The sequence below is a fragment of the Erpetoichthys calabaricus genome, chromosome 16 (assembly GCF_900747795.2).
Source record: "Erpetoichthys calabaricus chromosome 16, fErpCal1.3, whole genome shotgun sequence".
NCBI lineage: Eukaryota > Metazoa > Chordata > Cladistia > Polypteriformes > Polypteridae > Erpetoichthys > Erpetoichthys calabaricus.
The window spans coordinates 84,180,900-84,205,801 of record NC_041409.2 but is presented as its reverse complement, the minus strand read 5'-3'; the positions used below and the strand labels follow the sequence as shown (position 1 = coordinate 84,205,801).

The window sequence follows — 24,902 nt, the reverse complement described above, 5'->3', positions numbered from 1 at the left end:
AGGACCTGCAACTGAGCTCCAGCCAAGTTACTCCTCTGTGGAATATTCACATATTCTTGCTATGTACATTATGCACAGGTCTTTCCTCTGGACAATCCTTTTTCCTTCAGAAATACCAAAGATATGCAGGTAAGGTTAAATGGAATTTCTAAACTGGCTTAGTGTGATCTGAATAAGGGTGTGTGAGAAGCTAATATCATAAGTGCTAGAAGAAATAAAAATCCTAGGCAGAGTAAAAGTGCAAAACAGAACTAAAGGCAAATCAACTTGACACAACAAAAAAGCAGCAAAAAAAGAACACATCACAGCTATGGGTGTAAGTATGCTTACAATTGATGTAACTGGTATACACACACAACACACACATTGCAGTTCTTGTCAGTAATGGAAAAACTCATGAATTCAGGTCTTCAGTTCTGATTTTGTTTTCGGTTTAATTGTCAACTCCAAATTGGCCCAATATAAGGGAGTGTAGGTGGGCAGGTGTGTATGTGATTCTTTAGGTTCATGCATTGTCTCTTATTCTATGAAGATTATCTCCTGTACCTTGAACTGGTTTAAACAGATATTAAAATGAACTGATGGATATTCAAAGTCCTTAAAAGATACAAATCACCTAGACTTGACAGTAAATTAGTGTATCATCTCCAATTTTCAAGTCTCCATATTGAAAAAGAGAGTTGACAGATCAACTGCACAACAGAGGGATCAGGACTCTCTTTAGTATTGACTTCATTAAGCTAGGTAGTGTGGTTGACCTGTTCAGTATTATTCTTATCTCTCTATTATAAAAAAAAAATCTTAGGATGAGACAAGACTTTTTATCCTGCGATGAGACGTGATCTTTTGAAGAGAGACGGAGAGACACTTTCACGTCCCACGAGATGGACAAGTCACGTCATACTTGCAACCTTTGGAAGCAAGTCCTGTGAGACTGTGACTTTTGCAAGTCACGCCCTACATACAACCATTTTCAACAAGACCACGGTCATCTAACCTCTCAGTTGTTGAAATGCTTTTGGCAAACACACTTCCTGCGCTCTCAGCTCTTAAAAAGTTTATATGTTCTAGATGACATATCAACGACTAAGCGAAGAAGAAAGCGTAGCGTGTTGAAAAGAGACCCAAAAGTGTTTGGAGACAAAAGAATGCAAAAAAGAACAATAATAATCTATGTGCAAATTCTGAAAATAAGTAAAGTGATAATCAGCTCGGACCAAGTGGAACTGAAAACCTTGTAGTTCCAATTAGGAACAAAAATAAAAGACAACATGTAAAATTTTAATAGGCAACAAGAAAGGTAATGTAGTACATATTCCGCGAATAACATTAGACACAAAAGGAGATCCTGATATGCCATTCGTATTAAAATGTTTACAGTTTCCCGTTAGAATAGCTTTTGCTATGACAATTAACAAATCACAAGGAGAAACAGTTGAAAAAGTTGGTTTATTCATTAGAGAGAAAGAAACGATATTCACTCACGGGCAGTTATATGTTGCGTTATCACGATGTACGACCAAACACGGAATCAAAATTCAATGTGATCTTGAAGTTAATTCCAAATATTGTTTTTAACAAAGTTTTAAAGTAAAAGTGAAAATAACAATCACTTTAAATTGTATTTTCGGTTAAACAAACCCGGGGGTGGACGAGCGAAGCGAGCAGGGTACGGAGCCCCCTAGTTATACAGAAAAACAAACTCTAACATTGTGCCTCTTTATTGCATGCTGCTTCAGGTTCACTTTTAAGTTTTAGGTAGCTCATGTAGGAGATGTCATCTCAAACTCCTTCAGACTGTGAATGCAGCATTTATGCATTTTATGACATGCTGTATTTTTTCCAGTGTTACCACTGGTGACCAGCTTTATTCATGTGCATTCCCAGTGGGAGTTTTATGAGAAATAACCAGTGTTTGATTCTCTGCTTGGTTTTTACAAAATGTTGTTCATGATTTCCTCTATTTAAATCAAAAGCAAAGGAAATGCAGTGAAAGAGTTTGGACAAGAAAAGACAATTTATTGATGATGCTGTTTTACTTTTTCTTTTTTAAAAGCAAAATGGGATGTAAAATCAATATCATTATTCTGTTAATTTAAGTGGGAAAGTATTCTTATACTAGTACCTTTCACAGCATTTGCCTGTATAAGGCACAAGTTAGAAAGCATTATCTCAATTCCTGCAAATTGTAATGCCAATTAATGAGGCCCTGAATTGTAAGTGAGCCAATAAATTAATACACACACATCAATTTTCCATTCTCTCACAACTCAAACTAATCTACAGTGCATCCGGAAAGTATTCACAGCGCATCACTTTCTCCACATTTTGTTATGTTACAGCCTTATTCCAAAATGGATTAAATTCATTTTTTTCCTCAGAATTCTACACACAACACCCCATAATGACAATGTGAAAAAAGTTTGAGATTTTTGCAAATTTATTAAAAATAAAAAAATTGAGAAAGCACATGTACATAAGTATTCACAGCCTTTGCTATGAAGCTCAGAATTGAGCTCAGGTGCATCCTGTTCCCCTTGATCATCCTTGAGATGTTTCTGCAGCTTAATTGGAGTCCACCTGTGGTAAATTCAGTTGATTGGACATGATTTGGAAAGGCACACACCTGTCTATATAAGGTCCCACAGTTGACAGTTCATGTCAGAGCACAAACCAAGCAAGAAGTCAAAGGAATTGTATGTAGACCTCCGAGACAGGGTTGTCTCGAGGCACAAATCTGGGGAAGGTTACAGAAAAATTTTTGCTGCTTTGAAGGTCCCAATGAGCACAGTGGCCTCCATCATCCGTAAGTGGAAGAAGTTTGAAACCACCAGGACTCTTCCTAGAGCTGGCCGGCCATCTAAACTGAGTGATCGGGGGAGAAGGGCCTTAGTCAGGGAGGTGACCAAGAACCCGATGGTCACTCTGTCAGAGCTCCAGAGGTCCTCTGTGGAGAGAGGAGAACCTTCCAGAAGGACAACCATCTCTGCAGCAATCCACCAATTAGGCCTGTATGGTACAGTGGCCAGACGGAAGCCACTCCTTAGTAAAAGGCACATGGCAGCCCGCCTGGAGTTTGCCAAAAGGCACCTGAAGGACTCTCAGACCATGAAAAAGAAAATTCTCTGGTCTGATGAGACAAAGATTGAACTCTTTGGTGTGAATGCGAGGCGTCACGTTTGGAGGAAACCAGGCACCGCTCATCACCAGGCCAATACCATCCCTACAGTGAAGCATGGTGGTGGCAGCATCATGCTGTGGGGATGTTTTTCAGCAGCAGGGACTGGGAGACTAGTCAGGATAAAGGGAAAGATGACTGCAGCAATGTACAGAGACATCCTAGATGAAAACCTGCTCCAGAGCGCTCTTGACCTCAGACTGGGGCGACGGTCCATCTTTCAGCAGGACAACGACCCTAAGCACACAGCCAAGATATCAAAGGAGTGGCTTCAGGACAACTCTGTGAATGTCCTTGAGTGGCCCAGCCAGAGCCCAGACTTGAATCCGATTGAACATCTCTGGAGAGATCTTAAAATGGCTGTGCACCGACGCTTCCCATCCAACCTGATGGAGCTTGAGAGGTGCTGCAAAGAGGAATGGGCGAAACTGGCCAAGGATAGGTGTGCCAAGCTTGTGGCATTATATTCAAAAAGACTTGAGGCTGTAATTGCTGTCAGAGGTGCATCGACAAAGTATTGAGCAAAGGCTGTGAGTACTTATGTACATGTGATTTCTCATTTTTTTTATTTTTAATAAATTTGCAAAAACCTCAAGTAAACGTTTTTCACGTTGTCATTTTGGGGTGTTGTGTGTAGAATTCTGAGGAAAAAAATGAAGTTAATCCATTTTGGAATAAGGCTGTAACATAACAAAATGTGGAAAAAGTGATGCCCTGTGAATACTTTCCGGATGCACTGTATCTCTGGTGCAATAAAAACTTTGTTAATGAATTTAGACTTACACAAGGTGGAGACTGATTATTGCTCTCCTGCAAGAACTCTTCTAAGGTGACCATTTCACTTCCAGGTGAAGCAGACCGGGTAGGAACTATATGTTTCTGTTGACCTGGAGAACTCTTTATTCCATTTTTGCTTGCTGAACTTGTGGGAGTATGGGGAGATGTTTCTTGCCCAAACATTACTTCATCACTGGATAAACTTGATGACCTCCCTTGTATATAGTCAGGAGAACCTAGAGGGATATAGACACACCAAGAGTGACAGATGAATGGTATGCAATTACTGGAAAAGAAAAATAATAAAACAGACTTTACTTCTTTTTCTTGTTCAAGGTTCATATTTCTATAAAGTTTATCAGTATCATTTACTCTCAGGAGTTGCTGGTCTGTACCTTGAAAATCTTAACAAGAAAGTAAATGGCTTTGGGTACGGCCTGGGGTAAACAAAGGGCACAGTCCTCCCATTCCTATGGTCCCTAATGAACAGGGGTGCACATAACTGGTACGCTGGTACGCTTGCGTGACAAAAATTGTAAATGCCATCTGTGTCCCTACGGCGCCGGTGCGTACCTGACGGTCAGAGAGGGCATCAACACCTCATGTTGCTAATATACGTTGTTTTCTTTTTGGTTTTGATTATCTTGTGTTGCCAATATGTCTAAAAAACAACAGACATTAAGCAGCTACTTTGGTGTTTCACCACCTGCAAAGAAACAACAAGCCGAGCCAGAACAGAACAAATGAGTTTTTTCTGAAAAGTGGCTCCAAGATGTGCCGTGGCTTGAAGCTAATGATGAGCGCACTGAAATGTGGTGTAAGTTGTGCCGCTTGCATCCACATATCGCAGACAAAACAAATAAATGCCTTTTACACAGGCTCAAAGAATTTTAGTCATCCGTTATGTGATAAACATGAAAAGAGCAAGGAGCACATGAATGTAGTACAAGCTATTTCTAATAAACAAGCTAGTCAGGAAGAAATTTCCACTTGCCCTCTAGCTAGATGGCGAACAAAGGTAAATGAAGGAACAATGGCAAGCTCTGTGTAATATTTTTCTCCTTGCCTCTCATAAAGCTAAACACGGTCGTCCCCTATCTTCCTATGCTGAAGATATTCCTTTACTGGAGCGGCTAGGAGTAAATGTCGGAACTGCGTATCATTCACGTGAGGCGGCCACACGGATAATGCAGACCATCGCACGCACTATCAGCACGGTGTTGAAAGCAAAGTTGGAGTCTGCTGAGTTTTGGGGACTGATTTTTGATGGATTGGAAGACATCATTAAAACCGAGCATGAGATCATTTTCATTGTGTCTGTCTCCAACATCGGGCAGTTTACCATGGAGTTCCTTGGCCTAATCGAACTGGGTGATGACCGATCTGCACAGGCTGTAACAGACGGATTCGTTAAAATTTTCCAGGAAGCAGGCTTGGACAACTGGAATAGCAAGTTGGTCGCCGTGTGCTCAGACTGGGCTGCTGTTAACGTCGGTATATACAACGGCATTGTTCCGAAACTACGGCAACTGGCTGCAGTAGGAGACGCCCTTGTGCACATTCTGTGCACTGTACATACACTAGAAAACTGCAGAAAATAAGATGATCACAACATTCCGTACTGTGACACCTTTAATCGCTCCATGGTCAAGCTGCTGCAGTTTTATTTACAAAAATGTGGAGCAAAAGATACGGCTGTGCTTAAGAAGCTGTGTGAAAAGAACGGGATCTCATTTGTGAAACTGGGTAAATTTCATGATATCAGATGGTCTGCATGGAGGCATGACACACTACTAAAAATATGAAGATTATTGCCAGCCATTAAAACGCAACTGAACACGAGTGATAACAGTGACTTGAAGCATATCTGCACAGACCAATTTCAGTGTTTTCTGGGCAACGTGCTTGACATTGGCAAGATTTTGAAGACCACATCCATTGTGTTTCAGAAGGAAAAGCTGAGCATTGGAGAATGTAAGGATGAACTCATGGTGGCCATAGGACAGTTTACACTTTTGCTTGATGCTGAAGGCCACTACAGAGCATATACTGTTTCTAATGCTGATGCTGACAGGGACAAAATAAACTTACTCAGGGGGTTAGTTGAGGAGTTTGGAATCAGATATGACTTACTGAAGTCATGTGATCATTTCTTAGTATTTGATCCTTCAACTTGGCCTCAGGAAATACAAGATTTACATTGTTTTGGCAACACAACAGTTTGTACCATTCTTCAGAATTATGAAGCCACACTGAGTCTTGACAAAGACACAACTGTCACAGAATGGATGCACTTAAAGCAAACAGGGAAACGATTGGGAGCATCCTCTGTGTATGACTTGGTCCAGATAATAAACATAAGCAATCCAGATCTTTACTCCAACATTGTCAAATTGGTTAAACTGTCTCTTACACTGCCTTTGAGCAGTGCAGCCTGTGAGAGGGGATTCCCAAATCTTAACATAATAATAATAATAATAATAATAATAATAATAATAATACATTTTATTTATATAGCGCCTTTCCCATGCTCAAGGCACTTATAATAAAAAACAAGCACAGATCTCGTCTGTCACATGCTCGCCTCATGGCCCTAATGCACATCCCCCAGTCAAAGAAGACCACAGAGACATTTGACCCAAAACCAGCGGTTGATCTGTGGATGGAGACAGCTAAGCAGAGGCTTAACCAAGGAGAGGGAGATATATCTGCAGCATCATCATCTACCATGCAGGAAGCTGAAGTAAAGGACTGTGAGGTAGACAGCGAGGAGGACAGTGAGGAAGGTTGCACTTATTAAAACCTTACTCTGTATAGATTGATCAGGTATTTCTGATTCTTACCTCTTTTTAAGCTGCTGCTACTGTATATTTTTATTTTATTATTATTGTTGTTGTATCTGTAGTTATTTTTTACCCTAATTCTTTACCTTACTATTAAATCTGTTATAGAAATTGTTTTCTTTCAATTTTTTCAATTTCTTTGGCAAAACTGTTTATGGTCATGTCAATAAAGCTCTTTGAATTGAATTGCGTACCAAACTCCATCTGATGATACTCACTTGAGTAACTCACTGAAAACGTTATGTGCACCCCTGCTAATGAATCACTTTCAACAACTGTAAATAAAAATAGCTTACTAAAGTTATAAGAACAAGGAGTCTGAAAGACCAGAGCTTTAGTATACAAAACAAATGCCTCAGAACGTTTTGAAACATTTGCCATATACAGAGTCAGTAGGAAAGAAAAATTGCCTCCTGGGCAATGCTGTTCACATTTTGTAGAGAGAGCACAAAATATACACATGACAGGTTCTCAACCAAAACCGCTGCAGAAGATCTAACAACTGAAAAATGAAATAATTCTTTTGACATTGCATTATACAGTGGTGTGAAAAACTATTTGCCCCCTTCCTGATTTCTTATTCTTTTGCATGTTTGTCACACAAAATGTTTCTGATCATCAAACACATTTAATCATTAGTCAAATATAACACAAGTAAACACAAAATGCAGTTTTTAAATGATGGTTTTTATTATTTAGGGAGAAAAAAAATCCAAACCTACATGGCCCTGTGTGAAAAAGTAATTGCCCCCTTGTTAAAAAATAACCTAACTGTGGTGTATCACACCTGAGTTCAATTTCCGTAGCCACCCCCAGGCCTGATTACTGCCACACCTGTTTCAATCAAGAAATCACTTAAATAGGAGCTGCCTGACACAGAGAAGTAGACCAAAAGCACCTCAAAAGCTAGACATCATGCCAAGATCCAAAGAAATTCAGGAACAAATGAGAACAGAAGTAATTGAGATCTATCAGTCTGGTAAAGGTTATAAAGCCATTTCTAAAGCTTTGGGACTCCAGCGAACCACAGTGAGAGCCATTATCCACAAATGGCAAAAACATGGAACAGTGGTGAACCTTCCCAGGAGTGGCCGGCCGACCAAAATTACCCCAAGAGCGCAGAGACGACTCATCCAAGAGGTCACAAAAGACCCCGGACAACGTCTAAAGAACTGCAGGCCTCACTTGCCTCAATTAAGGTCAGTGTTCACGACTCCACCATAAGAAGGAGACTGGGCAAAAACGGCCTGCATGGCAGATGTCCAAGACGCAAACCACTGTTAAGCAAAAAGAACATTAGGGCTTGTCTCAATTTTGCTAAGAAACATCTCAATGATTGCCAAGACTTTTGGGAAAATACCTTGTGGACTGATGAGACAAAAGTTGAACTTTTTGGAAGGCAAATGTCCCGTTACATCTGGTGTAAAAGGAACACAGCATTTCAGAAAAAGAACATCATACCAACAGTAAAATATGTTGGTGGTAGTGTGATGGTATGGGGTTGTTTGCTGCTTAAGGACCTGGAAGGCTTGCTGTGATAGATGGAACCATGAATTCTACTGTCTACCAAAAAATCCTGAAGGAGAATGTCCGGCCATCTGTTCGTCAACTCAAGCTGAAGCGATCTTGGGTGCTGCAACAGGACAATGACCAAAAACACACCAGCAAATCCACCTCTGAATGGCTGAAGAAAAACAAAATGAAGACTTTGGAGTGGCCTAGTCAAAGTCCTGACCTGAATCCAATTGAGATGCTATGGCATGACCTTAAAAAGGCGGTTCATGCTAGAAAACCCTCAAATAAAGCTGAATTACAACAATTTTGCAAAGATGAGTGGGCCAAAATTCCTCCAGAGCGCTGTAAAAGACTCATTGCAAGTTATCGCAAACGCTTGATTGCAATTATTGCTGCTAAGGGTGGCCCAACCAGTTATTAGGTTCAGGGGGCAATTACTTTTTCACACAGGGCCATGTAGGTTTGGATTTTTTTTTCTCCCTAAATAATAAAAACCACCATTTAAAAACTGCATTTTGTGTTTACTTGTGTTATATTTGACTAATGGTTAAATGTGTTTGATGATCAGAAACATTTTGTGTGACAAACATGCAAAAGAATAAGAAATCAGGAAGGGGACAAATAGTTTTTCACACCATTGTATCTAGGGTTTTGCAGCCCTCTGAGCTTAATGAATTCATTGGCATTCTCTTTAGTAGAAGCTCCTTGCACAATTCTCTAAATATGTATAAGCAGCAATCAGTCATCAGAATACATTTACCGGTGGCTGACTTCCAAGTGATGATAGACTACTGGAAAAAAAAAAAAACAGCTGATAATCTGAAATGTAGAAAATCACCTTTAGCCACATGCAGCCTGTTAGAAAACCCTACATCAGTTGACTGAAGGCAGAGATCATCGTCAGACGTAAAACCTAGAAGACAAAATAAAAATTATATTTCTTCTTTTGCTGCTCATGCAAGAACGCTTTGCTTGGGAGTAACCAGGGTGTTGCAGTTACCTTTGGGTCGCAAGTTTGGCTTGGATCTAAAAACAGGAGAAGAGGTGGAGACATGTATGGCTGATGTAGAGTAGGCCATAGAGCCTAAATCCACACGTCTCCGGCGGATGGCCTCATCCTGATACTCTATGCCTTCATTGCTTCCACCACTCCGGCCGGCATCCTTAAGCCGGAAACCACTGTCGTTTATAGCTAAAATGACAATGGCAGTTAGTATTCATACCAAAATGATTTTGATTACCACAATAGCAGCAAAGCTTTGGAAAACTGCAAGACTACCACATTAAACACAAGCACAAACACAATAGGGATACATGTGCGTCGGCAGGCAAAGACAACAAAGACCAATCACGTGAGACTTCTCTTTTTTCTTGGGAGACCATTGAAGTAAAGGGTGTGTTGAACTCGTTGCTTGGTCTGTGAAAAGAACTTCAGTGTTTTCACTGAAACATGCCACACTCTTTCTCATTAGGAATAAGGAATGGCAATCCCCTTGGAGCTACCCTACTGTAGGAAGAGTTGGTGTGCCCAATTAGACCATTTTTACTTGTCTTCATATGACAGTCTCTTAGTTAAAAAGCAAGCTATTTGCCAAGTCTAAAGTTGGACTTGAGTCAAGACACTACTAACAACATATGGTGGACAGACGGGATGTTTTGTTTCATTCGGAACTCTCTTTACACTAAACTATTGTTTATTAGAAGGCCTGATATTTTTAAGAGCTAGCATCTACACAGATCTCAGTCATTGTCAATCCAGTTAATGTATGAAAATACAACAATGCACAAATAGATATGTATACAATAAAGCTATACTATAATATAATGGGAAGGAAAACCATCAAATACACGGTGAGCTGAAATAGACTACCTTGAGTGATATAAGTTTCTCAGTAAGAACTTGCTCTAAATAGTATTGAGTATTTGAGTCCATTTTGGTTTTCACAATGTTACAATTAAAAACGAGCTTAACATAAAACATACAACATGCAAGGATTGTTATTGTAGCTATCAAGTATTTTGTCATAAAACAAATAAGGACCAACGTTTCAGCACCAGCACACAGGAGCACTTGAATTCATGTGTGTACTGAATTTAGAATTTACAGGCTGTTGTAATCCCAGAATTTAAGGACATATCCTATTCTAACAAAACACAAAGAGTTAGATTTGTTTAGACTCGAGCAGAAGAGACTGCATGGGGACCTAATCCAGGTCTTCAAATTCCTCAAAGGCACTGATAAAGTAGATCCAGCAGAATTCTTTTAAATAAACAAAAGGGGCTTGCGCAAAGGGGACTTCTCATTATATCTTGACTTTTTTGTATTTTTATATTTTTTATACAGTTTTAATTTTTTATTATTTCTATTTGGTCTTAGTGGTCAAATTTAGCAAACTCACTATATATATTTGGTCAAATATGCAATACAAATTTGACTAAGAATTAAAAGAGAAAACAGAAAAGCAAGAAACCTCAGCTGCAATCATTCATCATGTTTATCTGGTGTATTTGCAAGCTTGTATAGTTGCTAATTTGTTGCTCCCATCCTTACTGACAAAAGTTCAAATCCTCATAAGTTGAAAGGAAATTCCATGAGCAAAAGAAAACACAGTTAAAGCCACTACAATAAAAACAAAGCATCACAGGATGTCCCCACCATCGTATATTTTAAAAATAATATAATCTAATATCAGCTACTGATTAACATCTCTACCAAAAACATTTAGGGCTTATCTCACAATAACTTGTCCAAAGCTAAATTTAGAAGATGTACTAATGTATGTTTTATATTAACAACTGAGTATTGGAGACTGCTTAGATACCGAAAATTCATTTCCACAGTTTACAAAAATATTTAAGTTGGATTTCAATGAGTCAAAAAAAGTGTTGCCGGTGCAGTAGTAGTTGGACACTTTTTTGCCTACTGGAATATGACTTCAGAATAAAAACATACATTGCAATATATTACAGATCTGAATTACACCAATTAATATTTTATAACACTATGTTATTGCATTGTGACCCAAGCATTTGATTGGTATCATTATCATGGGGTCCTTCGTAATGCCCACCGCTAGTGAACAGAGTCATGGTCAATGCAGCAAAATGTCACCATGATGCAGGACGTTTTGTGGCAAATGTGGAGTAAGCTTGACAGCAAGAGGAAAAACAAAAGCAAAGCTTAAGGAAAGGTGAAGACAATAAAAGGCAAAAGAATGAATATGAGACACATTTTGGTGCAACATAAAGGCAAAGCTTGGTGCTAACTGACCTGCTGCCCATCCCTTTTACTTCACTAACAGCGCCAAGCAGACTTCCACACAAGTGCCAATGTATGAAGTGCCAAAAGAAATCACTTACGGGAAAACCCACTTTGAGCTGACTTTCCAGTACACTGGCATTGTTAAATGAAATCTTTTTTGAGTTTTTAAGGGATGGATGGTTTGGTACAAATAAAGTGCTAAAGTGCAAATCAAGTCCAATTATTCAGCTCCTCTAATCGCCCTTCAGTCTTATCAGCCTTGTCATGATGTGTCTCCCAGTTTTGATGGTAAAGAAAGAAATGACTGAGAAAAGGGAGAAAGATGAGCATTTAGAAACTCCCAATATCTGAGAGAGAGGTGGATTTATTCTGAGAAGATGGAATGTCAGAAGATGACCAGAAACGAAGCCGTTTAGAGAGAAGGGGTCGACTGGACAAATTCTTTGGGGGGTTCTCCTTCTCCTGGCTTTTGCTCTTCAGAAAAGGGAATCTTTTCGCTGATGATGCTACAGGGTTGTTGTACAAAAAAAGAAGGAACAGGTTAAGTGAAGAAAACAAAGCTCAAGTCAATGTAGATAACATCCAGCTTCTCCATGCCAAGAAAATGGACATAGAGTACAATAGTAGAATGTAGTGCAAATCACTCTGTAAAAAGAATGCATGACTTCTACAAAGACATAGAAATTATAAATTCCATGAGAATCACCCATAAAGTATACTCATATGAAATACTCTGAATTGTGTTTGACACTCAGAAATACAAACTTTGGGCCAAGAAAGAAGTGTACCTACCAACATCCTCCACTTAAACACCAACCTACTGCACTCTCACATTTGTTAAATTACTTTAGCTGGATCTCACATTGACACGAAAGTCAAGTGATGTTTGACTGTCAAGGAAAAATGCTCCTTAAGTACACAGAGGAACACTAGTCTACAATATGAAACAGCGTAGCACTGTTCCTTGTGTGGATGTCTCTACTGCGCCCAACACTTTACAACAGACTTGTTTCTTTAACGTACCTTCTCTCATCACTATGCAGAAGACCACTGAGCTACTGTTTGACTGCTTGCCTCGCTGCCTAATTATGAGCAACTGTTTACTTGGACAATATATTTGCATTGTCTCAGTAAAAACTCAAGTGATGGATGCCATTGCCACTTATCTCCAGAAGTACAAGACAGGCTACTAGATAATACTTATTATTAAATAAACTGTTAAGTTATGGCTCATATTCAATTAAAATCACTGCAGATTTAAATGATCTTATAATTTTTCAAACATATTCAGTTGATAGAAAATGGCACAATAAAAACACAAATGGGATAACAACTATTCAGGCCCCATTCACACTACTATATTTTCACTTAAAAATGCAAACATTTGCCTCCATTTTCATCTTTTGTTGGCACTATACCAGAGTTTTCAAGCAATGCAAATGAATACTTTTGAAAACACTCTCTAGAGCTCGAGTCTTTTAAAAATGATGACACTGTGTTTCAGCGTGGACAGGCAAAATGAAGATTTCTAAAAACACTCACTCCATCACAGTCTGGTTGTGACCCCTCCCTGATTGGATCCTGCTCATTGCAACATCTCATTCTCTGACTGGTCACCCATCACAGAAAAAACTATATTCCAACACAGCGGACAGAGAGGAGTTGATTTTCATGGCGCTTGTTGTGTTGTTTATCTGTACGTATCTCAATTATCTTTTGTACAGTCTGAATGCTGCATACCAGCACAAAAGGCAAACAATTTACCAGTTGCTAGAGTTTTGTGCTAAATCTGCTTGCAGGCAGCCTGTTGTAGTAAACAATTCATAGCCCCATGAAAATTATCTTGTAAATAACTCAGTTGATGGCTTATTAATATTTTTTACTTAAACATGGTGCTTTTTTGGCAGTGCTTTATTTAATGACAGTTCTGAAGACTGTTACTTTCAGCTGTGATCACCCATATACGTGATGTAGGGATATTTGCTATTCTATACTGTGCATGCAGATCAGTTTGAAATCACATAAAGCACAGGGGGAATCTCATTTTCATGAAGCTCTGACTTTTCTCACTGCACACTACCTTCTAGAAGTTTTCCACCAATGAACGCATACCTAGTGTTGGTGAAGGTCTATGTCATATGCATTTTTAGGCACTTATTGTGGACAAAGATACTTTTGTTTTAACTAATGTGGACAGAGATTGTCTTCTTTAAAAAGTACCAGTTTTAAATGTAAATGTAGCAGTGTGGACATAGCCTCACTCACTGGATACCCAGCAAGTCCAACACTCATGATGCACAAGAAAGATCCAGTAGCAATAGACTTTTTACTTTGGCAGGTATACCACCTATTGCCCAGAAGCCAATTGGAATACAGGGGGCACTTGTACTGACAATTAAAAAAACATCACTCGGCCATTACCATTAACATTATAGGAAATTTATGATGTGATATCAACTGCTATAAAAACAGAAGGTGCAGTCAAGCTCCTATTGAACATGTGATAGACAGAAGTCTTACTTGGAGGACAGGCCACCTAAAGATTAAACCAAGAGGTGAGGTCTGGACAGTGACACACCCTGTCTCTCTTTCTCTGCATCACAGTTTTCCCACTGTTATATGTCAATCATATCCCAGACGCTCACCTTTTGCACTAGCAGGGGAGGTGTTGTGCTCCAGTAACTGGGGACTCAGAGGACTGTCCACAGCAGAGTAAGAGTTGAAATTAGGCAGTTGTTGTCCATCTGGGTTATCCTGTAGCGGCAAAGGGTTTTCACTGGTGGATCTGGATTGTTCTTTTGTAGTGTCTTTCTTTGGCTTAATCAACTTCACCAGAGCTTTAGCGCCAACCCAGTGGTTTTTTCTGAAACAGATATAGCACACAGTTACTTCTTTTCACATTGGTCTCAACTCCAGTTTTTGTTTCTCTCTATTAGTAATGGAAGAACTCTTATCTCAGTGGTTTCAGTTACATACAGTACTTTTAGAATGTTTTGTCAAATCAAATTAGTCTAAGTGAACAATCAAAATATATCTGTTTACGTAAATGCCAAATAAAGTGTTCTGGTAATAAAACAATTCTTTTTTCCTACATGTACATATGTGGTGGTAGGCTTTGTAACGCAAGTCTAAATAACTACTGAGGGTGTTGCATGCTGCTTTTGAAATACTTTAACTGGCACAAAAAAATCAGCAGGCTACATTCCCCTTAGGGGCGGCACGGTGGTGCAGTGGTAGCGCTGCTGCCTCACAGTAAGGAGACCTGGGTTCGCTTCCCGGGTCCTCCCTGCGTGAAGTCTGCATGTTCTCCCCGTGTCTACGTGGGTTTCCTCCGGGTACTCCAGTTCCCTCCCACAGTCATGCAGGTTAGGTGTATTGGTGATCCTAAATTGTCCCTAATGTGTGCTTGGTGTGTGTGTGTGTCCTGCGGTGGGCTGGCACCCTGTCTGGGATTTGTTCCTGCCTTGCACCCTGTGCTGGCTGGGATTGGCTCCAGCAGACCCCTGTGACCCTGTGTTAGGATATAGCGGGTTGGACAATGAGACATTTCCCTTATGCATTTCAGAATTACTGTATTTGAGTCTTGAGAGTTTGAATTATACTGAACATCTAGAACAAAATGTGAGTTTCATGATCTTTCTCCTTGTGCCCATCCTTTTGCATATCATACCCAAGTTGTTTGATAAAGTCTATAGACGTTTGTTAGCAGGCAACTATATTTTGGGAATTCACTTAGGATATTCAGATGAACCCTTAATTTTTTGGGCATGCAAGTTAATTGAAGGCATTACTGTTCCAAAAAAGTGTGTGTGGTACAATTATTACTGAATTTACCATAGACTCATATCAACAAGGCAAATTATTATATCTGGCTAAAATATTCTGCCTCCACTATCATTCAGTTCTAAATGATTACACCTTTCAAGTTGTGAAAATGATTCACATAAGCCCCAAAAATACAGGATTCTGGAAGATCCTACAGCTAGAATGAAACATTTATCTGCTTAATATTATAATCATAAAGACACTGCTCAAGAAAAATGGGCTTGGAAGATGGATGGATGTTATGAATGGCATATTGTGTCCCTCCTATTCAGGATGTTCTTATTTGAATTCTGACCTACTCTAAAATACCTGACTGTGAAAGAGATGCACACTACAAACCTTTGAGAGTTTACTCAGACTAATAAAATATTGCTGTGCATATAAACACAGTCATTGAGCCACTGTGGCTGTAGATTTTACAAACGTATTAAATACACAATCTGCAAAGAAGGGTCTAAATGCAGACCTCCAATGGCAGACCCCACTGTAGTAATTCCACCTTAAGGGCCCTGTGACATCAATCAATGAGTGGCCTGTGGCTGTAGGTTTGAAGTGGAGGGTGTTCGCAAAGTGTGATGTATGCATATAAAGGCAGATACAGATACTGAGCAGAATGGCTAAAAATTCACTAAAAAGGCATAATATCACAAATGAACAAGTGTACAACTTCAATAATAAAAGATATTTCTGCATTTGTACCATAGTGTAAAACTCCTTAAAATGAGTTGCATTACATGTGTTAAACAGTATCTAAAAGTACAATATCAAAATTTAATACATACAGTATACTACAACATTTCCATCAGTCCATAGTAGTCAATAAGATTAATAAAGTTCATCTAATATAATCCATCACACAATAATTCCATTTAAAACTTGTATTAAGCTTGGTAATTAAAAATTTTTGCAACATGTGCTTATGAAATGATCAGCAAATGCTGCTACAAAACCTAAAGTGGGTGGGTAGGGTTCAAGTCTGGCTGCTTACCTATAGTGGCAGACCCATCTACAGTTGCTCCAGGACACTGGACCCTAGCATCGTCTCAAGGAAATAATCACAGTAAATTTAAGAGCATTTTAGATATTAAATTGTGATTTTGTTTCACAGAAATATTATAGTATTGTAGCAGCCAGCTGAATCCTTGAAGACGGGTGGGACTGAATCCTGAGTGACAGCAACCCGATACGCTGAGCGTGAATCTTGGGAAGGTTCACGCTGCATTTTTTTCAAGAACAGAGAAATTAAAAAATGCAGACAGAGTCTTTCAGAGGACAGGATAAATAGTTTCATGTGAAAAGATGAAGATGTTTTTGTTGGATAACAGGGAAACAACACAACAGTGGGAAAAACAATCAGCGACGTTAGACTTCCCGGATTGCAGATAGAGGATTTCTTGTTGTTAAATAAATGAGCCCACTGTTATGCTTAACTATTATTCCATGGGTGTGTCAATCTTTTCATCTTGGTATTCATTACAGTATATTTAATGTGACAGTGCACTTGTTACTCTTGGCAGTAGGACTATCTTGACAATACACAGTTCAGTGGGTCCCCAGGACTATGTTTAGTAGAAAAATGTTTGTGTCAGTACAAGGGCAGATATGGATGCCATTCATAAATAAACTGATTTATACTGCGTGTGCATTTAACTAGCTAATATATTATTGTACTTTTATGTTAAATACACCATAACGAACACAGAGATGAAAGACCGAGACACACACAAAATAGACGGTACCTCTAACAACAAGAGTATTCATTTTACAAAGACACATTATCTGTCCATACTCCAGGAAGTCTGACGTCACTAGTCACACTTTTCTGCTGTTACTGGTCACTGAAGACGCCTCATAAAGTAACAAATACACACTTGGCATGTGATGCAGCTACGCTTGCCCTGTCCTGTGTTGTCTAGCACTGCTAGGATTTCTGATCGTCCTTCCCACTGTTGGTCTTTCACCTTGTGATCCACCAAACAACAACCTTTCGCTTATGCACTGGGCTACTATATATTCTCTCCTCTGAAAGTCTGCCTCCATTCTTTAATTTTCCCAGTCTTATAGAATGTAGCGTGATGCCCTCCCAAGACTTGTTTTATTCAGCACTCTGTGTACCTGTGTTGACAGGCTGCTGTTAATCAGGCATCCAGCCTCACCTGACTTCAGGGCATCGAGCTGGCTACTATATTTCTGTGACATTATGTTCAGAATTTAATATCTAAAAACACTATTAAGTAAAATGTACAGTGATTATTTCAGTGGGACAATGCAAAAGTGCTGCAGCTTTAGTAGCCATAGAGGGGGTCTGCTACTGTAGGTATGTAGCAAGACTTTTTTTGTCATTATTTCTAAGTTTTGTAGTATCATGTGCTGCCCATTTCTTAACTGTGTTATGAAAATATAACAGTAAGTCACCAAACATGACATTGCACATTTTAAAAGGTATCACATTGTGATGAACATATTATAGAATATGTATTAAACTGTGTTATCATTTCTCGGAAATACTACAGCATATTTGACAAAAGAGTACTTTGAAATATTAGCTGGTTAAACACACACCCAATGTAAATAGTTTTAAGGAGTTTTCCAATATTGTAACATACAGAAACTGTAAATTCCCTTTTGATATTGAAGTCATACACTCTTTTATTTGTTATATTAGTCTTTTTAATGAAATGCAGCTACATTTATTTATGCTCAGCATCCATAGCTGCCATTATATGCACATGTCACTGTATGGCGACTTTCCACTTCACATTTTCAGCCACAGGGCCCAGAATTATTTCAAAGGGGTCTGCAGGTAGACTCTTGATTCTGAAGGCAAGTTAGGGTTGCGAATAATCTGAGATGTCCTATCCAGTGTACTACATTCAGAGACCCTTGTCAGTGTGGCTTTCCCCTTTAAATCATTAAGAACTGTAGATGCAGAATAGTTTTTAAAATTTTAAAGTGAGTAGCGGCATTCAGTGCTTTCTGTTAGATACAGGCAAGCTATTTCTGGCTAAATATTTTTAGTAATAGTACTGGATATTATCCCCCTGTAGCTTGTTATCAGAAATGGAATGTTCGTTACAGATATCTGCTTAAATTAACAGAAAAAATGCAAAATTAACTGTGATAAACTGGCAAGCAATGTATTCCTCAGAACAGCACCACCCACACTGTGTAATGTTTCTTAATGGAAACGGATGAAAACAATGAACCTAAGTAAACAAACTGCTTATTGGTAGACATAAATCCATCCATCCATCCATTTTCCAACCCGCTGAATCCGAACACAGGGTCACGGGGGTCTGCTGGAGCCAATCCCAGCCAACACAGGGCACAAGGCAGGGAACCAATCCCGGGTAGGGTGCCAACCCACCGCAGGACACACACAAACACACCCACACACCAAGCACACACTAGGGCCAATTTAGAATCGCCAATCCACCTAACCTGCATGTCTTTGGACTGTGGGAGGAAACCGGAGCGCCCGGAGGAAACCCACGCAGACACGGGAAGAACATGCAAACTCCACGCAGGGAGGACCCGGGAAGTGAACCCGGGTCCCCAGATCTCCCAACTGCGAGGCAGCAGCGCTACCCACTGCGCCACCGTGCCGCCCCCTGGTAGACATAAATTAGCCACCAATTACAAAATTTGCTACAATGAAAATGTGTGCTAATGGGGTCTTCCAAGACAGCTCAGGTCTGGGGATATATAAGTAAAACCCATCTTGCTTACTTTTTAGGTGCAGGATCATAGAACTTGTACTGGTCCATTATTTTCTCTTCCAGTTTCTCCTTCTGTCTTCTAAGAGAATTTAGTTTGTCACTAAAATTCAAGTAAAAAAAATTAAATTATCATTCATTCCAGAATTCTTCACTTCAGTTTTTAGCCCAAGAAATACTTAAGACATTCATTCAAATAACAGCAAATTTGAAACATACATCAAAAGGCTCTGCTTTTATTTTTCATTTAGCAAACAAACATGGATGGATTTTTTCTACCAGTGCACACATACTTTGTCATTTTTTTGTTACACAGGATGTTCTGGTTTGTGGGAGGCATGTTCAATGTCCATGACTACCATGATAACATTGGAAATCTGCTTTTTCAAATAGAAATCCCACAACTGTTCTTTTGGGGAAACAAAGCAGTAGAGGCTGAGATTTTGCCTGCATATTTAAGCATCTCTCCATGGCCACAGCCTCCAAGCACACATTTTTCATAACTGTATAGCAAGAAGTCATTTTTTATTCATAAATACAAGAATTGCATTATGGAATAATATTTTTTTTATGTCTGCAGTTATAATTTGGAGAAAGAGAAGACTTTTGTTTAATAGGGAAAGGGAATATTGTGCAAAATTACATGTTTTCATGTGTTTCTATGTCTTTCTGATGGAACTATGGAGATTTCTATGAGCAAAGCACACACAAAGCAGCAGAATCTCTCTGTTGAAGACAGCAGGGTGAGCATAGGCCAAGTTCTTTTTATGCTGCTGTCTCTCTAGCATGCTATAGTGATATTGCTTCTGCTCTCTTCCTTGTTGCTTATTTTGGGGTTTGGGTATTGAGTGGTAGAGGTTGGCATCAGTGGTGGAGGGTTTTCATGATTGTTGTAGGAATGCTATGCAGGATGAGATACTGGTAGATACCTGTGGTTTATGGGATAGTAAATATGTGAGGAAAGGTATGAGGTTCTGTTCAGGAAAGATGCATGAAGTGATCCACCGCCCATCGCGGAAGTTACATTCCAGACCCATCAGCGATAGGTGAAAATCAAAGACCATATAAATAAACATTTTTTTTTTATAGTTTAAGCCTTAAAATACCCCTCCCACACACTTTAAACACATGTAAACTTGTAATGGCGAGCGACGTCTGCGTAATGCTTTCCTTCCCAAAGTATATCCAGGAGTTTTACCTTCTCCTGAATGGTCAAGATTTTCCTCTGGCGCTTAGGCTCACTACTACCAGAAGACTTAGAAGATGCATTACGCTTGGAAGTCATTGTAGGGCTTAAAACAAAACGAAAAGTTCACAAAAAGTTTGCTCACAACAATCAGACCACAAGCAAGGTACACGATACGCAGAGAACTGAGATGCGTCAGGGACCCACGTTCACTTTTTTTGCGAGATCACACCACGTTAGCAGCCGCCAATCAGAGCCCAAAAGAATAAAAATCCCGCTCTGATTGGTTGAGTCTTCTTTTTCAGCCAATAACGGGCCTTGTAAGAAATCATCTAGGTACTGTAACGCGAAACTCTTTGTCTACCGTAGTGACTGCTGAAAACTGTATGCTTTGTTATGAATTGGCAGGTAGGATGTACTTAATGAATTTTTGTGTGATATAGCGGGGGCACGATAGCTGAACCGCAATATAGCAGGGGATCACTGTACAACATACTACAAAAAGATTGTTAATAAATATGTGGCAGGATAAGTAGTAAAATTTAGATTTCAGTATTGACACCAGTTTCCAGACCTCAGTAGCAGTAGCAAAACTGTTCTAAAGCAAACAACAGATAACTCCAAAACTCCACATCATTATTCCAGCCTCCCCGGTGCACCGCACCCTTGTGCTGCTGTTTGGTTTTCCCTGTGAAGTCCAGATCGTGTTGAAAAATAATCAGTGTGGGGTTTTGTAGTCAAGTCCCAGTCACATGCAAGAGGGGGTTGTTCCCAGTGAAGTGTTGACAGCATTGAAAAATCCCAAAATGCTGGTACATTACCATTTTAAAATTTGGGCTTTTTCGGTACTTTTCCAGTACCAGTATACCAAGCAACCTTAATCACAAGTAAATGACAAGAAATGACTATGATTATAAAATGATGTATTTTAGCAAACTGTAAAATATACAATGCGATCAAGCCTTTTTAGAATTGAAGTGAGATGCATGCTCACATGACAAAACACAAACACAATTATTAGGTTATCATTAGATTATGCAGCAATGAACGTGCTGAGAAGTTAAACTCATCAATTTGCATCTGAGATTCTAATGCACACCCCATTGGCAGCAAACATAAGGCAGGAATTTCATTTTTTAAAATTTATTTAGAGAAATACGAAGAAAGGGCAACATATTTAAGTAAACGTCGCCTACACCTCTTTGAATATATTTGAAAAACTCAAAACGAATGACTTGGCCACAGATATATTTAACTAAACAATATAAAATTAGGCCATAGCAAACAACTGGGATCAGCTATGAAGCTGTTGAAGAAACAGTAGAGGTCAGATGGGCTTTATGCTCACAGATGGCTATAACACTTGCATTCAGTTTGATATGTGCTATGGACAGACTCAGCTGTTAGCTTTTTTTCAAATTATTTGAGAGAATTAAACTAGGGAAGGGAGTCTTCCTTTGCTGTACTAGACTTTCCTTTTAAAAAGCCTGACATTACTAAAATTTACCTACACAGTGCCTACTCAAAATATTACAGTTAATTGGTTTTATTGCAAGAATGTAACTTAAATATGACACACTCCTCAAGCTTTTATGTGCATTTTAAGCTGATTTGCAATTCAATATTATGACTTGAGGGATAGTAGATAGCCATTAACAAAAACACTTTCACTAAGGAGTTTACCTATTGTCGATTCAGATTTATTAAAAATGCACTCAACCCAAGCTGGAATAAATGCAGTAAATAAAATGAATCATCAACAAAAGTGGTGCTACCTGCACATAAATGTCACATTCATTCAAGAGCCAAAAACAAATTATATTTTGTTGGCATATAAGTGACCCCTAGCGGCAAAAAAAAAAGGAGTGAAAACATATTTACATAAATTTGTTTGAAATCTATTAAACACGTGCCGTAAAAATGTACTCTTGGTCATTTTTCCCCCCACCAGTCTCTTCATGTGACTCTTTAAGGAAAGATGCTAGGAACACAAACTATCCATCCATCCATCCATTGTCTCCCGCTTATCCGAGGTCGGGTCACGGGGGCAGCAGCTTGAGCAGAGATGCCCAGACTTCCCTCTCCCCGGCCACTTCTTCTAGCTCTTCCGGGAGAATCCCAAGGCGTTCCCAGGCCAGTCGAGAGACATAGTCCCTCCAGCGTGTCCTGGGTCTTCCCCGGAGCCTCCTCCCGGTTGGACGTGCCCGGAACACCTCACCAGGGAGGCGTCCAGGAGGCATCCTGATCAGATGCTCGAGCCACCTCATCTGACTCCTCTCGATGCGGAGGAGCAGCGGCTCTACTCTGAGCCCCTCCCGGATGACTGAGCTTCTCACCCTATCTTTAAGGGAAAGCCCAGACACCCTGCGGAGGAAACTCATTTCAGCCGCTTGTATTCGTGATCTCGTTCTTTCGGTCACTACCCATAGTTCATGACCATAGGTGAGGGTAGGAACATAGATTGACTGGTAAATTGAGAGCTTCGCCTTGCGGCTCAGCTCCTTTTTCACCACGACAGACCGATGCAGCGCCCGCATTACTGCGGATGCCGCACCGATCCGCCTGTCAATCTCACGCTCCATTCTTCCCTCACTCGTGAACAAGATCCCGAGATACTTGAACTCCTCCACTTGAAGCAGGATCTCGCTACCAACCCTGAGAGGGCACTCCACCCTTTTCCGGCTGAGGACCATGGTCTCGGATTTGGAGGTGCTGATTCTCATTCCAGCCGCTTCACACTCGGCTGCGAACCGATCCAGAGAGAGCTGAAGATCACAGCCTGATGAAGCAAACAGGACAACATCATCTGCAAAAAGCAGTGACCCAATCCTGAGCCCACCAAACCGGACCCCCTCAACGCCCTGGCTGCGCCTAGAAATTCTGTCCATAAAAGTTATGAACAGAATCGGTGACAAAGGGCAGCCCTGGCGGAGTCCAACTCTCACTGGAAACGGGTTCGACTTACTGCCGGCAATGCGGACCAAGCTCTGGCACCGATCGTACAGGGACCGAACAGCCCTTATCAGGGGGGCCGGTACCCCATACTCTCGGAGTACCCCCCACAGGATTCCCCGAGGGACACGGTCGAATGCCTTTTCCAAGTCCACAAAACACATGTAGACTGGTTGGGCAAACTCCCATGCACCCTCCAGGACCCTGCTAAGGGTATAGAGCTGGTCCACTGTTCCGCGACCAGGACGAAAACCACACTGTTCCTCCTGAATCCGAGGCTCGACTATCCGATGGACCCTCCTCTCCAGGACCCCTGAATAGACTTTTCCAGGGAGGCTGAGGAGTGTGATCCCTCTGTAGTTGGAACACACCCTCCGATCCCCCTTCTTAAAGAGGGGGACCACCACCCCGGTCTGCCAATCCAGAGGCACTGTCCCTGATGTCCATGCGATGTTGCAGAGGCGTGTCAGCCAAGACAGTCCTACAACATCCAGAGCCTTGAGGAACTCCGGGCGTATCTCATCCACCCCCGGGGCCCTGCCACCAAGGAGTTTTTTGACCACCTCGGTGACCTCAGTCCCAGAGATGGGGGAGCCCACCTCTGAGTCCCCAGGCTCTGCTTCCTCATTGGAAGGCATGTTAATGGGATTGAGGAGGTCTTCGAAGTACTCCCCCCACCGACCCACAACGTCCCGAGTCGAGGTCAGCATCGCACCATCCCCACCATATACAGTGTTGACACTGCACTGCTTCCCCTTCCTGAGACGCCGGATGGTGGACCAGAATCTCCTCGAAGCCGTCCGAAAGTCGTTCTCCATGGCCTCCCCAAACTCCTCCCACGCCCGAGTTTTTGCCTCAGCAACCACCAAAGCCGCATTCCGCTTGGCCTGCCGGTACCTATCAGCTGCCTCCAGGGTCCCACAGGACAAAAGGGTCCTGTAGGACTCCTTCTTCAGCTTGACGGCATCCTTCACCACCGGTGTCCACCAACGGGTTCGGGGATTGCCGCCACGACAGGCACCGACCACCTTACGGCCACAGCTCCGGTCAGCCGCCTCAACAATAGAGGCACGGAACATGGCCCATTCGGACTCGATGTCCCCCACCTCCCTCGGGACATGGTCGAAGTTCTGCCGGAGGTGGGAGTTGAAGCTACTTCTGACAGGGGGCTCTGCCAGACGTTCCCAGCAGACCCTCACAACACGTTTGGGCCTACCACGCCTGACCGGCATCCTCCCCCACCATCGAAGCCAACTCACCACCAGGTGGTGATCAGTTGACAGCTCCGCCCCTCTCTTCACCCGAGTGTCCAAGACATGTGGCCGCAAGTCAGACGACACGACCACAAAGTCGATCATCGAACTCAGGCCTAGGGTGTCCTGGTGCCAAGTGCACATATGAACACCCCTATGCTTGAACATGGTGTTCGTTATGGACAATCCGTGACGAGCACAGAAGTCCAATAACAAAACACCGCTCGGGTTTAGATCGGGGGGGCCATTCCTCCCAATCACGCCCTTCCAGGTCTCACTGTCATTGCCCACGTGAGCATTGAAGTCTCCCAGCAGAATGAGGGAGTCCCCAGAAGGTATGCCCTCTAGCACCCCCTCCAGGGACTCCAAAAAGGGTGGGTACTCCGAACTGCTGT

General features: G+C 41.0%; 1 protein-coding gene across 1 annotated transcript in view; it reads right to left on the bottom strand.

The window, feature by feature from the left end:
- ccdc88c (coiled-coil domain containing 88C) overlaps positions 1-24,902 on the bottom strand; it is a 203,372-nt gene that overhangs the window by 5,742 nt on the left and 172,728 nt on the right. The window contains exons 24-28 of the mRNA XM_028821826.2: positions 19,130-19,219; positions 14,221-14,438; positions 9,314-9,505; positions 9,152-9,226; positions 3,962-4,191 (exon numbers count right to left, since the gene is read on the bottom strand). Coding sequence (XP_028677659.1) covers positions 3,962-4,191; positions 9,152-9,226; positions 9,314-9,505; positions 14,221-14,438; positions 19,130-19,219 — 805 coding nt within the window. The remainder of the gene's footprint in view (positions 1-3,961; positions 4,192-9,151; positions 9,227-9,313; positions 9,506-14,220; positions 14,439-19,129; positions 19,220-24,902) is intronic.